The sequence below is a fragment of the Budorcas taxicolor genome, chromosome 2 (assembly GCF_023091745.1).
Source record: "Budorcas taxicolor isolate Tak-1 chromosome 2, Takin1.1, whole genome shotgun sequence".
NCBI classification, from domain to species: Eukaryota; Metazoa; Chordata; class Mammalia; order Artiodactyla; family Bovidae; genus Budorcas; species Budorcas taxicolor.
This window is the reverse complement of record NC_068911.1, coordinates 178681962-178703952: the sequence shown is the minus strand read 5'-3', so window position 1 is coordinate 178703952 and position 21991 is coordinate 178681962. Positions and strand designations below refer to the sequence as shown.

The window sequence follows — 21991 nt, the reverse complement described above, 5'->3', positions numbered from 1 at the left end:
AATTCTTTGTGTGTGGGGGGCGGGGGGGAGTTGTCCTGTACCTTGTAAGAGGGTTACAGCTTCCCTGCCCCTGGGCTGTGACAACCAAGCCCGGCTCCTGACATTGCCAGATGTCCCCGCGAGAAGGCAGTGACACCGTCTCCCAGTTCAGGGCTCTGGTTTAAGGGCACTTTGCTCCTCTCCCTCCGCCGTCTTGATGCCCCGTTTGGGAAACTGGTGAGAGGTGAGGGGAGAGACCAGAGGCTGGGACAGCCCGCCTCCTGACTCACTGCGCGCTGCGCGCTAGTTGCTCAGTCCTGTCTGACCCCTCGTGGCCCCATGGACCGCAGCCCGCCAGGCTCCTCTGCCTGTGGGATTCTCCAGGCAGGAAGACTGGAGGGGGTTGCCATGCCCTCCTCCAGGGGATCTTCCCAACCCAGGGATCGAACCCGCGTCTCTATGTCTCCTGCACTGGGAGGCAGGTTCTTTACCACTAGCACCACCTGGGAAGCCCTGTGCTGCAAGCGCGGTCAAAAAAGCGTGAACCCCCCAGAGAGGAAGCAAGGGAAATGCATGAGCTGTGGATGAGCCTGCAGGAGACGCAGAGGTGTGAGCTCAGCAAGGAGCAGCCTTGTAGTGGCAAGTCTCACTGCCGCCCCTCTCAGGGTCCCGGAGCTCGTGAATGTGTTACCGTCACTCTGAACCTTGCCAGCCAGGGCTCCCTGGAGACCCCAGCACTGGTAGAGGACTCCTGCTCTCACGAACTTGCAGTTTCAGGAGGGTGATCCATCCTGGCATTGCTTGCGGCCGGCACACAGCTGGCACTCAATAAGTGCTGGCTGGATTGAACTGAATCTCCGTTCTTTAAAGTGTTAGCTGCTCAGTCATGTCTGATTCTTTGCAACCGCATGGGCTGTAGCCCGCCAGGCTCCTCTGTCCATGGTGATTCTCCAGGCAAGAACACTGGAGTGGGCTGCTGTGCCCTCCTGCAGGGGGTCTTCCCGACCCAGGGATCGAACCAGGTCTCCTGCGTTACAGGCAGATTCTTTACTGTCTGAGCTGCAAGGAAGCCCAAAAACCAGCAGCAAAACCACCTTGGCCAGACAGATGTGGCCCACATCAGCTGGGATCCAGATGTGCCCGGGGTGGCCCAGCTGTGTTGAGGCCGGTCCTCCCAGGGAGGCAGAGGATCCGGTGCTGCCAGGGCAGGCAGCTTTCAGCACCTCCCGCATCCCTGAAGCCCCTTGGAGGAACCCCCTCCCTGGCCGCCACCCTCCCAGCCCCCTCTCCTGCCTCCAGCACACAGAGCCACAGGGAGTTAATTCCACTTCTCCAGGACCAGGCATGAGGCCTCCCCGTCGCAGGCTGTTAGCACGGAGCCCAGCTGAGTGGTGAGAGGCTGCGAGCTCCGGTCTATAATAGAGTTGCTGAGACAAGCGGAAAACTGCAGCCGGGTAAACAGATAAATAATTGAAACAGTGACAACACATACCTTGCTGCTTTGTGGAGTAACACTTTCATTAGCGGGGAGCAGCCCGGTCCTGGGGGTGGGGGTGCGGGCGGGCAGGCGGCGGGATCAGGGCACACTGGGCTCTGGCATTTAATCAGCTGTGAGCAGCTGGGCACTCGAGCAGCCTCTGTCCTCCAGCGGGGGCTTTATTGCCACCTCCCGGGAGCCTCTGCCTTCTGCGGCCTCCGTGTCCCGGTGTGAAATGGGGACCTCGTGCCTGCCCTCCTTGCCTGTGCCTAGGGCAGCTGGAGGCAGGCACGCCCCCCACCGTGTCATCTTCTCCGCATCCCCCCTCGTCAGTCGACTGGGTTCTTCCCAGCCTTCCCCAGGTTCCTCGGTCTCCAGACAAGTCCCTTCAATCAGAAGCAGCTTGTAAACAGAAGCTGAAACTCTGTGCCCCCTCGGCCCTCGGGAGCGCCGACTTCTTTTGCCTACCAGGCACTCCCTAACGAAGCTCTCATTTCACTGGCTTCACTTGCCCTCCGCCCTAGGTGCTCTGAATAGTCTCTTTTTACTGAGCACACGTCGCTCTTTCCCACGCCAGGGCCTCTGCTGCTGCTGTCCTTTCTGCCTCGAGAGCCCCCCGCTCCAGGCGCCAGGCTGACTCCCACTCTTGCTTCAGAAGACGACTGAGACATTGCTTCCTTCAGGAAGCCCTCCAGGATTACTCTGTCTCCAGGCTGGGTGCTGCCCCGCCTCTGGACTCCCTTGCTATTCTGGCCCTCCCCCTTGTAGAATTTATCAGAAATTGTTGTCGTTTAGCATTTTGAAATCATACGAGATCTTGGCCCAGGGGGACTGGTTCCCGGCCCCAGTTCCTCTCCTCTCTTCCTGTTCAGCCTGTTGCCCCTTTTCCTCTCTCTTTGGGCAAGGATGGCTTTGGGCCAAACACATTTAGGGTCGGTGCCCCAGGCGGGGCAGCTCCCCAAGCTTTGGTCACCGCCTTGGCAAGGCCGATCAGTGGGATCACGGAAGTGGCCTCACCTGGTGCCCTGGGACGAGCCCGAGAGAAGGATGGCCCTGCTCCTGCTGAACCGTCAGGCCTCAGGGAGGGACTTGAGTTCAGAACCTCAGCCTGCACACCGTCAAGTGGGGACGGACGACCCGGGAGGGTGAGAGCGATGCTCACGATACCTTCCCCAGGGAGTGCCCCCGGGGCTGCCTGCCTCTCCTTGTCTCGGGAGCCCACCCTCCGCCCTGGGAAAGGCAGGGCTGGCTGAGCGCTCACCCCGGCTCCTCTGTGCTGCGTTGCAGGTGACGGATGGCGGCACCATCAAGCAGAAGATCTTCACCTTCGACGCCATGTTCTCCACCAACTTCTCACACATGGAGAGCTACCGCCGGCGCGAGGACTTGGTGTACCAGTCCACGGTCAGGTAAGGGCCGGGGGGCCGGGGGGCCTGGGGGCCTGGGGGCCGCCTCTCCAGCCTTCTCACGCCCACCCGCGGCGCCTGCAGGCTCGGGGGCGGCGTCTCGGGAGGACCCTCCACGGGCTCGGAAGGCAGAGCTGGGGTTCTGCTGCAGAAGGGGGGCCCCTTCCCGAGGGGGGTCATCCCCTGGAGGAGGGTGAAGGGCAGGGCTCAGGGGGCTGCTCTGCCGCAGGGAGCGGACCCTTCACGTTGGCCTCCCGGGCGCTCCTCCAACAGTCCCGCGAGGTGGGGTTTTCCAAACCCCGTTTCCAGGTGAAGACACTGAGGTCCAGAGAGGGTGAGTGAATAACCAAAGGCCACACAGCCAGGAATGCCACCCGGCTGCCCGGCTCCACCCGGGTCAGAAGCCCGTGGAACACACTCTGTGTGTTCCCAGGGCTTCCAGCTTGGGAAGGAAAGCAGACCCTGCACAACCAGGCCCCAGGTCCAAGGCAGACCAGGATGGGGAAGGAAGAGGCCCTGGGGGTGGAGATACTTAGTATTTCTGCACCTGCCCCCTTTTCTAGAAGGCTTTAAGGTAGCGGATCCCACTCCAGGCCCTGCCGCGTTCCAGGTGGGTGGGCCGCACTCCCCTCCCATCTCTCTCTAAAAAGCCCCATTCCTGTTTTGGTGCTCTGATGCTTTATATTCACTGGGTCCCGTTCCCTTTGATCACCTGGTAAACTCATCAGCCTTCAGAACTGAAGTGAGCAGGTCCTGGGGTGTGACACCTTCTTTAGGCAGCCCCTTGCCCCAGCAGAGCTGACCTTCCCCAAAGCCCACGACCGCGGCTCCTCCAGTACACCCCCACCGCCAGAGGGGTCTCACTGCACTAATGAAGAGTAGCTTCAGCCCTGGACATGCACATTTTTGCACACACGCGTGCACGCTTTCTCACATTACATAGCCAAATGCTTTGCCTGGTTGTTGTTTGGTCACTTAAGTTGTGTCCACCTCTTGGCAACCCCATGGACGGCAGCATGCCAGGCTTCCCTGTCCTTCACTGTCTCCCAGAGCTTGCTCAGACTCAAGTCCGATGAGTTGGCTCTGGCTGGTGGCCAGGCAGGAAGCGGCAGTCTGCTCCCAAGCTAGAGGACAGGCCTGCCCCGTCAGGCCTGGCAGGAGCTGGTGCCTGCTGACCCGCATGCTGCGAGCTGACTTGCGCTATGCTTCGTGGGGTACCTGCCACATCCCTGCTTAATGTCTTATTCCTGACCCACCAGGAGGATAAGGCCCCACTCTCCTTACCCAGGTTTTTCAGAAGGAAGACAAGGTCTCCCCACCACCTTGTATCCTCAGCTCTCAACACGAGGCCCGACACACAGCAGGTGTACAGTGAAATTCGCAAATTGAGCGGATGACCCTAGTACCCTCCTTGGCCCTTTGGGCCTCAGTTTCCCTGTGGGTAAAATCAGGAAGTGGGACAAGAAGATTGCCAAGGGCAGAGTCAGTCTGCAGAGAGAATCTGGCCTGCGGTCCTTCCATGTACGCTTAGGTAAAAACGGAAGGTGGGCGTGCTCCCCTGGAGGACCTTTCTGGGTGCTTCTCTTTGGGCTTCGTGTCAGGAGCTCAGACTGAGCGTTTACTGGGGGAATCTGGTGAGAATGTAGACTCTGGAAAGACGTACAAGCCACCACACAGATGCCTTCATCTGTCTACTCATGATTTCTCCCGCACCCACCTCCAGAAAGAACCTGGGGTCTCTCTAAGCACACCCAAGACAAGCAGGTTTGGCTTCCCAGGTGGCGCTAGTGGTAAAGAGCCCACTGTCGATGCAGGAGTTATAAGAGGCGTGGGTTCAATCCCTGGATCGGGAAGGTCTAAATCCTAAAGCATGGCAACACACTCCAGTATTCTTTCCTGGAGACTTCCTTGGACAGAGGAGCCTGGTGGGGTACAGTCCATGGGGTCGTAAAGAGTCGGACACGACTGAAGCAACTTGGCACGCATACAGGCAAGACAAGCAGGTCACCATCAGAATGCAGAGAAAAAGGTGAAAACTCATTTTGGAGAAGAAAATATTCTGGGAGGCACAAATGATTGCACAAGGGAACGTCTGGATCCCCTCCAGGCCTCCCAGAGAGCAGCCCCATCTGCCGCACCCCTGCCTGCTTACCACGGGCTCTGAAACAACAGCCCCCTGCGCCCCATCACTGTCAGTCCCCCACCCACTCCTGACTTCCCACGCGGCTCAGCGGCAACGAACCCACCTGCCCACGCAGCCGATGCTGGAGACACCTGTTCGAAAACCCCTGGGTTAGGAAGATCCTCTGGAGGAGGAAATGGCAACCCACTCCAGTATTCCTATCCGGGAAATTCCATAGATAGGGGAACCTGGCGGGCTATACTCCATGGGGTCACAGAGCTGGACACAACTGAGCATGCGCGTGCACACACACACACACGCATGCACAACTGAGCATGCATGCACACGCACGCACACATGCACACACACTCATGCACAACTGAGCATGCACGCACAACTGAGCATGCGCACACACACACATGCACACACGCGCGCGCACGCACACGCACACATGCACACACGCACATGCACACCTGCTCCTGGAAGTGTGGGCTCCAGAGTAACTCCTTGCATCTGGTTTCTGAGCCAGGAAGGCAACCTAGAGACTGTCCGAACATCCCTGACGCCCTCCATCTCACGCATCCAGATTGCAGCCCTGGTGTCCAAAGGCCTGGTTCAAACCCCAGCTCAGCTACTCCCTGCTGAGTTACCTTTGACCACAAGGACCTTGACCTCTCTCGGCCTTGGTGTCCTCACCTGTTAAACAGGCTTAATATGGTTGGTGTTGACTTAAAAAGGATGCGTAGTGTGTGAGCTGCAAGATAAGTCTTGCTCGGGGCAACGTGGGGGCTGCAGCCCAGCGTCTCAGGCAGCTCTGGGAGACTGCGCCAAAGAGGAGGGGCAGGTGATTCTGGTGAAGGCGGTGTTCATGCAATCAAGCACTTATCTTACTGAAGGTTCTCTGCTTGTCACAAGGGGGCTGACGTCACCATGAAAGGATTTAGTGTTTTTCTAGATATGAGGAGGTGCAAGGATTGGACTCATGAAATCAGTTCCTGAAAATATCTAACTATTTAAAGGTCTGTTCCACACCCTGGAACACGTGTGTGCTGCGTGTGTGTGAGAGTGCACGAACATGCAAATGCTCAGCAGCATCTGACTCTTTATGACCCCCTGGACTGTCGCCCACCAGGCTCCTCTGTCCAAGGGGATTCTCCAGGCAAGAATACTAGAGTGGGTAGCCACTTCCTCCTCCAGCGGATCTTTCCAACCCAGGGATGGAACCCACGCCTCTTGCGTCTCCTGCTCTGGCAGGCAAATTCTTCACCTGCAGCACAAAGTGTCTCACTCCTGCTATTCACCCTGAACTCCCCTGAAGGTCAAGGGTCAACAGCTGCAGCTGCACAGGATTCCGTCCCCACAGAGGCAGATGGCAAGTGCCCTTGGCAAGCACCAAGTTGGCACTGACATTGCCTTAAACAGTTGTTGTGGGGTTTTGGTGAGACTCAAGTCTGATGGCCTGAGTTCTGATCCCGGCTCCTCCAGCCCCTTGCTGCAGTGTAATCTCTCTGAGTGGTAACTGTGCCCGAGTTTCCTGATCTCTGAAAGGGGAAGACAACACGAAGAAGCTCCCAGCAGCCCCGCGAGGCTCTCACGAGTTAGTCATCCCTGCAAGTGCAGCCCCAGCCCCTGAGCCGTGCACGTCTGCTGTTAGTGCCTAGAAAAAAGCCTCTGCCTCACCATTAAAATAAAAAGCTGTCATCTTTTTCTTAATCTCATAAAGCTTCCTTACACGCACTCTTTCTCTTAATCATCACTAACGACAGCTTGAACGCAGGCAGGTATTGTTGCTATTATTATTTTCTATGGTCCTGATTTTACAGATGAGGTCAAAATTCAGTTCAGGACTCACCCAAGGGTCCCCAACTGGAACAACATCAACTTGGTCAGGCTCCAACCCGTGTCATCCTAGCCCTCCACCATGCAGCCTTCCCTGTTTTACAAATGAGGAAACTGAGGCCCGGAGGGGAGGAGACTCGTCCAGGGTCACAGACACAGCACAGTCGTGGCGGGGCTCGCTTCTTCCCCAGGCTTCTCCCAGGACCTCAGGCACCAGGGGGGGTCTCCCAGGCCGAGAGCAGCAGGGCAGGGGGCCACGGGGAAGGGAAGGAAGGAGCAGAGCCTCTCGGGTCTGGTCTGATCGTGGAGTCGAGGCCACAGAGCAGCTGTGTTGGCGAATCTGCTCCTCAGCCTGCAGGGCTCCTTTGGGCTGGCAAGGGGCAGGGGACTCCGCATTCACATATAAATGAAGATATTTGCAAATTAATCCATCTCATCTAGAGAGAGTCCCAGCTGCACAGCTGTCTGGGCCGCTTCCTCTCCAGCAGGGAGAGCGGGGTCAGAAGAGGCTGAGAAGATGAACCAGAGTTGTCAGAGAGCAGTTTCTGGGCGGCCAGGGGAGCCCTAGGGACTCCCAGAGCTTCTCTCGCCACTGGTGGGGGGGCCCGAGTGGTGGGAGTTGGGTGGGGTGCCAGGGCTTCTGTGCCAGGTGGGGGTGCAGGTGTAGGACCTCAGTTCATGATCTCTTGGGCAGGTCACTGTCCTTCCCAGGACCCCCCACCCCCACCCTAAGATTCCATCTATCACATGCCTTTCTAGTTCAAAGCCTCAGAGCCCAGAACTTCCAGCTTGGAACTGACAGCAATTTATCCCTTCAAAGAAAAGAAAGAAAGAAAGTGAAGTCACTCAGTCATGTCCACTCTTTGCGACCCCGTGGACTATAGCCTATCAGCCTCCTCCATCCATGGGAGTCTCCAGGCAGGAATACTAGAGTGGGTTACCATTTCCTTCTCCAGGAGATCTTTCCAACCCAGCGACTGAACCCGGGTCTCCCGCATTGTAGGCAGACACTTTACTGTCTGAGCCACCAGGGAAGTCCAAGGGATATTTAATTGAGCACCTACTAAGAGCTGGCACGATGTAAGGTGCTGGGGATCCAGCGAGGAACGAGAAAGAGTGGCCTTCACACTCTCATGGGGAAGACCGGGTGGAAACTAGAGACGCAAGATCACTATAAATGCATCGTGACAAGCTCTACAAAGACACGGGGCCGCTTGCAGGGTCAGGAGGAGTAAGGTGCTGGGGGGCCAGGCAGAGCCTCCCAGGATGGGCGCCCTGGGCTGAGACCCGTGGGCTGGGCAGGAGACGTCGGTGGTGGGCCGAGGTGGGTGTTCAGACGTTGGAGCCCAAGTGCCAGGGCGTCTGGGGACAGCCTGGCTGATGACCGACGGGCGGTGTTGCACGCAGCACCACCCCCCCTTGCACCTCGGGGCGGCTATTCTGATGCATCTTCCCCGCTGCCCACATGTTCCCCAGCTGGACCGGGGCTCAGCTTCCCTCTGGAATAAGCTCCAAGAGGCATCTGTGTCACCTGCCTCCCCCCTCCATCCCCAGTCTAGGTCCAGCCTCCCAAATAAGCCATCAGCTCCCAGTCAACTCCTTGATTCTGGTTCTGCCTTTCAGGGGCCACTAAGTGGGGACAGAGGATGTGGGCGACAGTCCCACCTGCTGGCCTCCTGCATGCCCACCGTCCTCCCCACCTGTCCTCCCGGGCCCAACCTCAGGCCCCGTTCACCTGTTCCATCAGCCAGGCCCAGGCGGACAGGTGGGTGGCTTCCCCTTCCAACAGGGAGATCGTGTGGGCAAAGCATGTTAATCCCTGCAGTGAGTGGCCGTCCCCAGATGGCAGTCCTGACCTCCTTGGAGGTCCGGGTGAAGCCCAGCGAGCCTTCCTCGCCCATGCTCCCCCCTCCACAGGGCGCCCCCTCCATTTCCCGAAGCCCTCTGCGGTCCCTGTCCCATGCCATCAGCCCGGGGGGTCTCCAAGAACACCGAGCAGGCTTCACCGGCCCTCTTTTGTCCATGAGGGAAATCTAGACTCCGGGGGTCAAGAGTGTGCCCCCCCCCATGCCTGGCCCGCCAAGGCCCGACTCCTCCTTCAGTTTCAGCTGAAATGCTGCCTCCTCCAGGAAGCCCTTCCTGACCGCTCAGGCCGGGGCAGCTCCCCAGCGCCCTTCCACCCTCACCCCACCCGCCCCACTCCCTGCCCCCACACTGGGCATTCAAAGTGTCTCCTGCGCTTGACCGGCAGTCCCATGAGGACAGGGATTGGGGGTGATGCTTTCACGGCTGTCTCCCCAGCCCCCAGCCCAGCATTCCCGGCACAATTTGTAGATAATTGTGGAGTGGGTGAGTCAGTGGTGGAAGGCGGGGTGGATGTCTTCCACTGATACTCTCCCTGCTGTGGAATAAACTTAGGAAGATGGAATTCAGGCTTCCGCACCTTTCCCCAACACGGGCATCATTTATTTATCACAAAGGAATCGAGCAATTGCTGCATGTCAGGGATGGTGCTGGGGATAAGATGGTGAACGAGACATAATCAGATCTGCTCTGGTGAGCCTTGCAATACAGGGGGTGAGAAGAGACAGATGGTAAAAATGTGTTTGAAAGAATAAGGAGAAATATCTACAGTTGGCGATGCCTGTGTGAAGGCAATAAGGGAAGGGGATAGAGATGATGCGAGTCAGGGAATACGTCAGGCGGGAGCGTGCTACAGGGTTTCTCACGGGAGACGATGCCCAAGCAGGGATCTGTAGGGTAAAGGAAGCCAGACAGATGGGGTGGAGGTCGGGAGGGCATCTCAGGTCAAAGGTATGGCAAGTGCAAAGGTCCTGAGGCGAGAAAGAGCTTGGCGAGCTGCCAGAGGACCAGCGTGGCCAGAGTTCAGGAGCATGGAGACATATCGGTCTTTCTTCTCCGCGTCCTGGAAGCCAGTGGAGGTCAGGGTCCCACGTGGTGTGTGTCGTGTGAAGCTCGCCCTGGTTGCCAAGCGGAGGGTGAGTTGGAGGTTCCAGGAGAGGAAGACAGCGCCTTCTGTGGAGGAGTCTGGGGAGGGAGAGCCGTCTCTTCTGAGGTCTCAGGACTGAAATTCCAAATCTGAGCTAAGTTAGGAGAGGGAGCGGGACTCTCACCTCGGGCTGGCCAGGGCCAGGAGGCGGAGGTGGGGCTGGGAGCCAGCCCTCCACCTGGGGTCTGATGTCCATTCCCCAGGAACAGGTGCCGCATTCTCCCAGCCGCTCAAAGCCGCAGGAGGCTGAGAACAGCTGGGAAGGTGGAGCAGAGCTGGGGGCTTGGCGCTGGATGTGAGAGCGCAGCTACACCTCCTAATTCATATTTATCGGGGGAGGGGGAGGCGTGGGAGACAACGGGTAAACGGAAGGAGAGCCGGGAGGATTGAGGGTGCGGGAGGAATGCCGCTTCCTTTATTATGCGGGGAGCCATGTGTTCACGTAGCCCGTCGGTAGCTGGTGGTAGCTGGTAGCTCGTATTGAGCATTTGCGGCGTGCTCCCCCGCCCCCACCCCCACGAGCCTGTGATCTCCTCGAGGCTCTGCCCGCTCCTTTTCATCTCAGTGACCCCAGAGCCTACTTGGCATTTAGAGAGGAACTATAAATATCTGTGGGATGAAAGAAAGAGGAGAGAAAACATGGAGATAAATAGCGAGCGGTTCAGGTGGTCAGGTGGTCAGGTGTTGGCCGTCGCGGGGAGCATGCAGATGTAACGTGGTGATGAATCAGAGCTGGGGAGACCGGGCGAACCACCGAGAAGGGTAGGTTTTTTAGACAAAGGAGCCCAGGAGGCCACAGGTGGAGGCCACGGCGTGTGCAAAGGCCCGGAGGCAGGGAGGGGAGGGCTGATGTCGTAGTGAGGCTTCTCTGCGTGGGCAGACAGAGGTTCCAAAGTCTCAGCTCTCTGGAATCTGCTCAAAGGAAAAAACGGAGCTGGTTTTTCGTCATCTCTAGATCCTCGGCACCTGACACAGGAGCTGGGACGAGAGCCCAGGGCCTCAGTAAACGTTTCCTGAATCAATAGGCTGACAGGTTATCCAGATATGGACTTATCATTTTAGACAGTCAGCAAAACCTTTTTTCCCATCCATCATCATGTCTAACCACTGCAACCATCTCATGGAGAGCAGGTCTCAGGCTCACCGGATCCTGTTTGTATAGATGATGACACGAAAGAACAGAGAGGGGCGGTCACTTGTCCAAGGGCACACAGCTTGTGCATGGGGGAGCCTGAGTTCCCACCCAAGCTGTGGCATTCTCGGGGGCCCTGGAGCCACAGTAGGCCTCTGGGCCATCAAGCACAGGCTCAGTTATGAGTGACCAGCCCATGCCAGGCCCCCTGGCAGGCGCTGGGGATTCAAGCGACTTAGTGAGGGTGGGTGACCTGTGTCTTCATCCCGACACGCACACGCATGAGGTCACACACGCATGCTGGCACACAGTGGGTCTGCGGTCCCAGCCGCTTGATGCCTCCAGGTAGGAAACTGCCAGGGTTAGTTATCACCTTGAAACTAGACGCTGCCTGGCAGTTCCTGGCCGCTCGACACCCTGGCCTAGGAGACCGACTGACGCCCGATCCTGGCCCCAGAAGTGTGACTCCCAGGTCTCCTCGGCTGCCTCTGCCGGCGGCATCAGTTCCGTGGAGCTGCTGGGAAGTCCATTTAGGCAAACACGCTTCCGCCGCTGTGCCCACATCCCCGCTGAGCATGACAGCGCCCCCACCCTGCCCTGCTTTCCCCTCCGCCACTGCTCCTGGCGCTGACACGGGTCTCCCCTCCACTCCTCCAGTGGCCGTCTGGCCTTCTTCACATTTCTGAAGCCCAGCAATGCGTGTAAACCCAGCCCTCCCCAGCCCTGTTGCCCCTGCGCAGAATCGATGCTACCCACGGTTCTCCAGGAACAGCCTGTGCGTGGCATTCCAGCTCTTCTCAGCCCAGGTGGCAATCATCCGCTCACACAAACCTGCCCCTCCCTACCCAGCCGGGGCGGGCCAGCATCGCTAGCACATGATGGAGCTCAGGATGCTGCGAAGGACCGTTCCTGCCTCCCTTCACTTCCCACCAGTGAAGGCTGATCTCGTTTCTTGAATTTCCGTCTTTTTTTCTGCTTCCGTGGCTTTCATTTCTTAGCATCACCTCCTCTTCTTTATTTCAGCTCCCCATCCCTCTCTCCCCGCGTGGGGCCTTGCCCTCCCATTCTCTGCACTCAGAGGTACAGGGGCGCACGCAGGCACAATACATGTCCCTCTCCTCTCCCTGCACGTCCTTGCCTCTCTTGGCTTGGAGCCCCTCTGGGGCCCCAGAATCTCCCCAGCTGCACAGACCCTGGGTCCCAAGGCTCCGGTGGGCCCCCACCCACCCTGGGGTTGCACGTCAGGGGTGCTTACCTGGGATTGGGTCTTGGATTAGTGGAGACCTTAGACGCAGTGACCGAGGTGGATGTACTCTTTGAGCCCACAGTTGGGACAGATCAGCGTGCTGCACCGACCTGCCCTCATTCTCTGTTTGTCGCTGGCCCACTAGACACCCCTGGGACCCCCAGAACGCACCCTTCTCACCAGGTTCCCTCCTGGGGAGGGAGGTGCTTGCACAGCTGTCTGCTGCCCTCTGGTGATACCCTGGGGTATTGCAAGGAGGGGGCCCCTACTGCTGCTGCCCCCCCCCCCGCCCCACCCCCAATCGGTGAGGATGGGTCTTGTCTCTCAAGACAAGGAACCTCCTTCCTTCACCTCTAGGAGCTCAGTGTCCAACACAAGGTCTCAGCAGAGATCTGTTAGATTGATGCAGTGAGGTGAAGTCACTCAGTCATGTCCGACTCTGCGACCCCATGGACTGTGGCCCACCAGGCTCCCCTGGCCACAGGATTCTCCAGGCAAGAACACTGGAGTGAGTCGCCATGCCCTTCTCCAGGGGATCTTCCAGACCCAGGAGTCAAACCCGGGTCTCCTGCATTGCAGGTGGACGCTTCACCGTCTGAGCCAGCAGGGAAGCTGACAGGTTATCTAAACGTGGAATTATTTCACACGGCCAGCACAACTTTCCCATCCATCATTATCTTGAACCCTATGGAGTACAGATCTCAGACCCTCTCTATGGGGACCAAGCTCAGCCCGGAGAAGGGGACTGACTATCCCGAGGCCTGGGAGAGCTTCCCTATCTTGCAGAACTTTCCCCCTCTGGGGGACTCCCCAGGCAATGGGGCTGAGCCCCTGTGCCAATGGGACCTGGGCCAGGGGCGGGGTGGGGGAGAGAAGGGTAAGAGAGTGGGGGAAGTGAAAGTGTTAGTCACTCAGCCGTGTCTGACTGTGACCCCACGGACTGTAGCCCACCAGGCTCCTCTGTCCATGGGATTCTCCAGGCAAGAACACCAGAGTCTAGCTATTCCCTTCCTCAGGGGGTTTTCCCAACCCAGGGATTGAACCCAGGTCTCCTGCATTGTGGGCAGATTCTTTATCATCTGAGCCACCAGAATCTGGACAGGGCAGGCTTTGGCAATTTGCCTTTTACCAGGGGCCTTTCAGAGACAGTGTCTTCATCCAGAATCAGCCCCGAGGAATTGCAAGCCCAGCATCAGGCAGCACCCTTGGGGGTGGGGTGTGGACAAAATGAGGTTCTGGCGACGGGTTGCACGTATCACGGTCAGGGCTTGACCTAAGTATTCATTCGCCATTTAACAACGTTTCTTAACTGAGGACCTCAGTGGACAAGGGTGAACAAGGCAGGTGAGAACCTCGTCCCCGTGGAGCTGACATCCCTGGGGTCTTGCCGCAAGCACAGGGTGACAGGGTGCTCCTGGATGCCTGGATGGCAAGAGGAAGCAGCCACGCCAAGGCCAGGGAGTGAGGACTCCGGCAGAGGCGAAGACAAGCGCCCGGGCTGCGAACAAGCTCCAAGTGGCAAGGAGAGGGGGAACGGCCCCAGAGAGGCTGGGGCTGGTGAGCCCCGCGAGGAGCCGGGAGACCGAGGAGGGGTCAGCAGTGGCCCCGTCTCAGGAGCAGCCTCTTGAACCTGACCTTGCCCAGCAGTCTCTTGTTCCAAAGCAGATTCTCATTCTGCGGGCCTGGGGGTGGGGCTTAGAGCCCATGGCTCCGATCACCCCCCAGATGAGGCCAGTGCTGGCATCCATGGTCCACGTCAAGAACATCTGGGGACTTGACACACCCCTGCTGCCCAGGCCACACCCCACTGGTCAAGTCAGAACTCTATGGGCCGAGGGGCGGGGGGGAGGTGGTGGGGTGGGACACAACCCGGGCCTCAGTTGTTCAAAGCCCCTAAGGTGATTCCAACAGGCAGGCAGGCTTGAGAGCCGCTGCTGTAGAACATTCTGGGCCATGAGAGTCTGACTTGTATACTGGAGGCCATGAGGACCCCTCGAGCTTGATCTTGCCTCTATATCTGTGTTGTTGAAAGATTTCCTTTAGCTATCAGTGAGGTCGTGAAAGCGGAGGCTGGGAGACCCAGGAGGAGAGGTGGTGATGAGCTGGCTGGGGTGGGGGCGGGAGGAAGGGACGGGCGAAGAGCGAGCAGGACTCGCGGACAGACCGGAAGTGGGGGGACATCGCAAGAGAGGAGCTGGCTCTGGCGTCTGGGGCCAAGACCCCGCATTGCAGTGAAGGGGCTCCTTCCTGCAGCGTGAGGACAGGCAGGCCAGCTAGGGCTGTGTGCTGGGTGCAAAATTCAGCTCTGATAGGACCAGGTTAGACACGTCTGTTACGACTTCCCTGTGGCTCAAATGGTAAAGCATCTGCCTGCAGTGCAGGAGACCCTGGTTCGATCCCTGCGTTGGGAAGCTCCCCTGGAGGAGGGCATGGCAACTCCAGTACTCTTGCCTGGAGAACCCCATGGACAGAGGAGCCCAGCAGGCTACAGTCCATGGGGTCGCGAAGAGTCAGACACGACTGAGCGACCGACACACACACAGCAGACACGCCTGTTAGACACCAGAGCAGAGACGGCAAGAAGGTCACTGAAAACGCAGGACAAGGCGGAGGGTCTGGCCCACAGATGTAACTATGGGAGCCGCCAACACAGACACCAGTCCAAGTCACTGTCACAGTCGCCTCCCAGGGTCGGGACAGATCTGCAGGAGCTAGGCTACACTTCCAACCGACCTCATTCTCCAGATGAGAAAACCGAGATCAGAGACTGTGGATGGAGTCCCTAAGGTCACACAGCACTTCAGCTGCGAAGCCAGAATCCAACCTCTGACGCCCGAAGGGGAGTCATTTCCACGCCACAGAGCTCAGGGCAACTTCCCCCGGCCCGCAGCCCGTGGACAGAGTGGCTGAGATGACAAATACTATATCCGCAGTCAGAGAACCAGAGCTGCTGGAAATTATCTGCACACACACGTACCCACACACACAGACACTCACATACATATTATCCTCTTTCTTCTAAGTAAAAAACAATCAGTAACCCAAATGTCAGCTTTATGACTAATTACACAACTACTTTATTGCTGGTATTAAAAAAATTGAAAGCCAAAAATGTCCAGGAAAGACTTAATTTAGTAAACAGTTCAGAACAAAGTATCTGTCACCATGGCATTTCTTCACATTAGAATTTGCTCCGGGTGATTCAAAGCTCCCCTTTAATATATTACTGCGGTCTAATAAAGTTCCCAGGCTCTGGGAGAATCTTCTTGGCCTCAGAAGGTAATTGTTTCAGGAGGTGAGGATTGGGTGGAGTGAGTGGTAGAGGGGGAGCCTTGCTGAGCCTAAGGGTTCTGGAAGAGCTTGGCTGGGAGCAGGCTGGAGTCATGAGTACACATTTCATCAATGGATGAATGGAAGTGAGTGTGGGGAGGAGTAACTCCCAGCTGGATCACTAGCTTGCTGCAAAGCTAGTCTTAGTTCAGGAGAAGGGGTCACCTAAAACTTGCCACTGGTAGACACGAAGGAGAAAACGTCAGTGGGCCGTTAGCCTTTTGTGCAAAATTGACAGTTGTCACCTCCAAACTGAAATGAAAGTTGCTCAGTCGTGTCTGACTCTTTGCACCCCCATGAACTATATAGTTCATGAAATTCTCCAGGCCAGAATACTGGAATGGGTAGCCATTCCCTTCTCCAGGGGATCTTCCCAACCCAGGGATCGAACCCAGGTCTCTGGCATTGCAAGCAGATTCTTTACCAGCTAAGCCACAAAGTCGCTTCCAAACCAAATGATAAAGACTGAGATGATGGAGCTGTACCACATAAGGCTGCAGAGTGTTTTTCTCATTTTACATGAAGCAGAGAGGCACCCAGAGGAGTTGGGGGAAGACCACACAGCCCATGAGCTATCTGCAATGGAGAGGCTACTTCTGACGACCAGTGTCCTTCCCAGCTTCAAATGCCTTCCATCCTCGGCGGAAGGAGCCCCCATTCTGACCCCACTCCCTCTTATCCCATTGCTCCTGGTTGCTTTTCACAGCGTTGACTGCTATCCATCTGCCCAGCATCGAGGCCAGAGCCCAGGGGTGTAGTCCTGAGTCTGCAACGAAGTTGTGATGTGGCTTGGCCAGTCACTCAGCTTCCCAGAGCCTCCATCCCCTTTTTTCCCCTGATGCCCTTCCTGGCCATAACGCTGTCCCCTCTGTGTCCCCTGCACTAACAGGGGAACAGGCGATGGACCTGGGCTAGGGACCGGGGGACAGATGCCCAGAGGTTACGACACGGGAACCAGCCCAGTGCCCACTGGGTTCTGTGTATTCACGTTTGGGTTCTCCAGGGAGCGCAGCTAGTCCACGCTATGGCAGTTTCCTCCTGAGCTGGGCTGACACTCCTAATTATTATTTGGAGAGGTTTGGGGAGGCTCAGTTAATTGATTACATATTTCCTTCCTTGACAGGGCATTTGTTCGGGCAGGTCTTTTTTTTCCTTCTCTCGTCCCCTGCTAGGTTAATGTTCCTGGGCATCGTGAGTGTTTTGTGGGGGCCATGGGACTAAAGCCGGTCATAACTCTCCCTCTTGCTCAGCAAGCCTGCCAGGGGCTTTCGAGCACTTTAATTTAACTTCCCGGGATTTTTGCTTCCCCCACGAGAGCGATGCTATAGACACAGCCCTGGGATCTGAGAACTAACAAAAATGCCAACTCCAGGGTTTACCAGGCTCGTAGTCTGCGCCATGCCCTGCTGGAAGTGCTTTCACACACCGCCTCCTAAATCCCCGCAATGTTGGGGCTCTTACCCCACTGGTGGCTGCAGAGATGCAACGCACAGAGGGTAAGTGATTCGCCCAAGGTCACACAGCCAGCAAGCGGCCGGGCCGGGATTTAAACCTACCAGCTATGCGAGAGGTCAGAAGCAGAACACAGACTCAGCTCTCTAAGCGCTCCGGCAGTCTCGGGACACGGGGGTACAGGACCCCACTCTTGACTGGGATGCGGGTGGATATGCGGCTCTGGGCTGCCTCTGCCCGACGTGCTCCTTGGTGACACTGAGCGGGGTTTGGAGCCTCAGCTTATTCACTGGTAAGAGAAGACTGAAGATTCCAGCCTGAGCTGTGGTGAGGGGTGGTAGGAACTCTTGCATCATTTCTGAGCCCCTCGGATGAGCCAGGTGCCGCGTTAAGAAGAGCAGGATGACACGATCCCAGAAAAAAGATCCCTCACCTCTTCCAAAGGGAGGGCTATTTGCTGAGCACCAACGTGGTTTAAGGGGTTCCCTGGTGGCTCAGATGGTAAAGAATCTGCCTGCAACGCGGGAGACCCTGGTTTTAATTCCTGGGTCGGGAAGATCCCCTGGAGAAGGGATAGGCTACCCACTCCAGTATTCTTGAGCTTCCCTGGTGGCTCAGCTGGTAGAGAATCTGCCTGCAATGCGGGAGACCTGGGTTTGATCCCTGGGTTGGGAAGATCCCCTGCAGAAGGGATAGGCTACCCACTCCAGTATTCTTGAGCTTCCCTGGTGGCTCAGCTGGTAGAGAATCTGCCTGCAATGTGGGAGACCTGGGTTTGATCCCTGGGTTGGGAAGATCCCCTGCAGAAGGGATAGGCTACCCACTCCAGTATTCTGGCCTGGAGAATCCCACGGACTGTGTATAGTCCATTGGGCCGCAAGGAGTCGGACATGCCTGAGCAATGTTCATGTTTTAAACACTTTTCGGGCACTGTGCCCTTCCAGCCTCGCAGCATCCTGTGAGGTGAACTGAGCCCCTTGTCCCATCTTACAGGTGTGGGAGCAGAAGCCCAGAAAGACATAAAGAGACAGTTGCAGGGACTTCCCTGGTGCTTTAGTGGTTCAGCCTTCCTGCTTCCAGTGCAAGGGGCACAGGTTTGATACCTAGTCAAGAAACTAGGATCCCACATGCTGCGCAGCCAAGAAAATAGTTTACAAATAAATAAAACAGCACTAATTGAATAGCGTCGTAAAGATGAGGCCGTTTTCTAAAGAGAGAGAGGGCTGCAGCGCAGTGCACAGAGCTCGGGGACGGACCGTGGGGTCCGGGGCAGGCGGGTGGGGCCTTTCCATGCCCAGGAGTCCACGCGCCCAGGTCGCAGCGTGGGCGTATGAGGGCCTCCTGGGGCTGGGGCTGGGGCCGTGGTGCCCACTTTGGGAGCTCTTCCCTGTGGGGTCAGAGGCCAGGACCCAGCGCCCCCATGTGTGTGCTTTGCCCTGTTGCCATCCTCACTGACCAAACCAGCCTGGCCACCCAGAGCCCTGCCCTCCACCCTCAACGCCCTGTTGCCCACTTCCCCCAGGGGCATGAGCCCCTGTTTTCTGGCTTGATGTGAATATGGTGGGAAGGCAGAGGGATGGCCCAGATGACCCTAAGAGGTCTATGGGACAAGCAGGGTCCAAACCCAATCCCAGGACCCGTGCCGCCTGCAGGGACGGATCCAGGACTTTAAGTGGCAGCTGGGAACGGCCAGAGCTCGGGCCCACGTGCTCGGGAGCGCTGCCTGGAGCTGTCGTCGCAGGACCCTGCTGGTGCCTGCTGTGCACACTCACACTGGCTCACACTCACTCACACTTGCCCCGCCGCGGGGAGGAGCTGCGGCCGAGTGGGACCTGGGCTCTGCTGCCCCCTGCTTCTCCCCTCCAGAGTTACCGAGAAAGAGCAGGAGGTGCCTGCATGGGGTCTCTCTGGTTGTCTGATTCCCTCAAAGGGATCCCGAGCAGAAATGTGACCTTTTGCTTTCGTCTTTGTGGCTGCCAGTGGTAATAACACCAGCTCATTATTACAGCAAACGTTTGTCTGGGCTTACTATGTGCCAAGTGAAAACTCACAACTACGGAGGAGATAACCGCTATTAGTCCCATTTTACAGATGGGAAAACTGAGGGGCCAAGTGATTCGATTCCTTACCCCAGGTTACGTGTGTAGCAAGGGCCAGAGCCAGGACTTGAGCCGAGCAGTCTGCAGCCAGAACACCTTTCCTTCACTGGACCTCAGCCCCTCCAGTCACGAAGGGCCTGGAAGTTCATTCCCTGTTTGTTGCCGGAGCCGGGGGGAGTCTGCAGTCAAGAGGGCTGGAGTCGGGGGCCCAGGCCTGCTCTGTGGAGCTGTGGGAGCTTGGGCAGAGCACTCTGCCTCTCTGAGCCCCTGCGCCGCACTCTTCGTGGTGCCTGGTTCTACCCCAGGCGGCCGTTCTCGTCACTGCCTCTGACCGGCTGCTGAAAGCCGGCCCTCTGTGCCTCCCGATGTACCAGCAGAGGCAGCCCAGCCACGAGGCCTGGAGGTGCTGAGGTCTGACAGGGAGATCCCAGGGCGCCCCGGGAGGGATGGGGCTGGTGGGACTAGAGCGGCGCAGGGCCCAGCAGCGCGAGCTGGCAGGGGAGGCCGGGCTGCCTCTGCGCCATCAGCTCTCCCGCTGTTTCTCCCCCGCTCCCCGAGGCTGTGATGTCAGCTTGGGAGATCTGGGGCCGGACGGGCAGGCGAGCCCCTCCAGCTGCTCCAGCGGCTGCGGGATGGCGGGGGTGGGGGCGTCTCCTGGACTCGTCGTAAAGCCTCTTTAGACACCAGTAAGTGCGCCCCTAGCCCACTCACGGCTGCCTGGCCTCCTCCGCTGCTCAAACTCATCAACCCTCGCTGCTCCACACTCCCAGCCTCTTGGAGACCAAGACAGCCAACTCCAGGTGCCTCTGTGTGGCTTCTGAGGCTCTCCTCGGGGAGGGGTCGCCAGCCACTTACTGCCCTTGTACATCAGGGTATAACATACATGCGGGAGACCTGGGGTTCGATCCCTGGGTCGGGAAGATCCCCTGGAGAAGGGAATGGCAACCCACTCCAGTACTCTTGCCTGGAGATTTCCATGGACACAGCAGTCCATGGGGTCACAAAGAGTCGGACTCAGCTGAGTGACTAACACTTTCACTTTCATAGCACACGCACAGGAAAGGGCTTCATCTCCTCTCTAGCTTAGGGAATTGTTCAGTTCAGTTCAGTTCAGTCGCTCAGTCGTGTCCGACTCTTTGCGACCCCATGAACCGCAGCACACCAGGCCTCCCTGTCCATCACCAACTCCCGGAGTTCACTCAGACTCGGGCCCATCGAGTCCGTGATGCCATCCAGCCAGCTCATCCTCGGCCGTCCCCTTCTCCTCCCGCCACACAAGTACACACCCTGCTGCCCACCCACCACCCAGATCAGGATATAAAGCACTTCCAGCATCCCTTGAGGTTTCTTTCCACAAGAGGAAAATGAGATTCTGACTTCTAAATCAACTGAGACTAGCTTTTCATCTTTGCTCTGCGCACAAATAGAATCGTGTTTTCTGCGTTTGGCTCCTTTCTCGCAGCCCATCTGGGCGGGTTGCCTCTATGGCGGCGCACAGCGAGCCGTCACTTTCCACTGCTGTGTAGCACTCCACTGCCTGGATCGGTGTGTTCATTTACCCATTCTCCCACAGAGCGGTGTTGAGGGCAGTTGTTTCAAATTTTTCACAGTGACAAGGGAAGTCACTTGTAGCTTGAGTGTCATTTCTTTCGGGGTATCTGTGAGGCGCTTCAGCAAGGCAGACGTTCAGCAGGATTGAGGCTGCCCATACGGGTTTGCTCAAGTTACTGTAACAGAATACTACTAGCTGGATGTCTTGAAAAGTCAGAAGTTAATTCTCACATAATTCTAGAGGCTGGACATCTGAAATCAAGATGTCCCCGGGACCTTTGTTAGGAATAATAAAGCTGCAGCGTAAGGACCGCTTCAGACAGAGGTGAGATGACACGGTCCCCCTGGAGCTGCCACTTCCTGGTGGTGGGACCCTCCGCAAATCACTGCCTCTCTGCCCCTCAGCTTCCCCATCTCCAAAGTGGGGATGGCGACAGTGGCGCCCACCTTTCAGAGTGCTGATGCGGGTTAGATGAGTTAGAGCCGGCTCGGTGTGCACGAGAGAGGCGGGGAGTGGTGACTGTGTGCTCAGCACCTCACATGGGTGTTGGTCTCTGTCACGGTCATCCAGCAACATCTGTCACACACCTGTGGCAAGCCAGGCATGGTGCTGGGCCCTGGGGAGACAGTGGTGAGGACTCTAGGGAGGCATTCTTATTGCTCCCATTTTACAGGTGGGAAAACTGAGCCCTCGATAGGCTAAGGACTTGAGGCCACATAGCGAGAAAGCAGAGAAGCTGATATCTGAGACCAGACAGTCTGTACTCTGGACCACTGTCCTTTATTGCCTTTTTAGCCTGCAGCCCCAAGACCCAGAGTCCTGGAACTCTGCCCTGAGCCTTTCTTGAAAACTTGGAAACAATTTCAAAGCAGGTGTCTCTCCCTTTATTAAGGCCACCTCGGGAAGACATGAAAATTTGGCTCTGATCAAATTAGGCCCATGTTGTGATGTAACCTTCTATATCCACCATAAAGCTAATAAACTAATAAATTAGACAGAATGAAGACATCATCGGGCAGGACGGCACACTAGAGCACGGCTGTAATTACTCTCGCGGGCGGGGCCAATTCTCAGACTCGCCTTGGCCAAGTTTCCTCAGCTCACCGTGTCCCTAATAAGGCATAACTCACTCCATAAACATTAAATTGACTTATTTATTTTAAATTGCAGTGGAACTGAAAACCACCTTGATAAACCTATTCTCACGCATCTGCTTTCTCATGAACATGGCCCAGCGATTTTTTTTTAACAAAGAAACTGTCTTTGTTTCAGGCTTTCCCATCTTCCAGCCCCGCCTGGCTGATCCTCCCCTTCCAACTTTAGAGATTTAACTCAGCCCCTGGAGGC

At 57.1% G+C, this 21991-nt stretch overlaps 1 protein-coding gene across 1 annotated transcript in view; it reads left to right on the top strand.

Annotated features, from left to right (window-relative positions):
- Positions 1-21991, top strand: part of IGSF21 (immunoglobin superfamily member 21) — a 274650-nt gene that overhangs the window by 187492 nt on the left and 65167 nt on the right. Inside the window, exon 3 of the mRNA XM_052635761.1 lies at positions 2744-2865. Within this exon, the coding sequence (XP_052491721.1) occupies positions 2744-2865 (122 nt within the window). The remainder of the gene's footprint in view (positions 1-2743; positions 2866-21991) is intronic.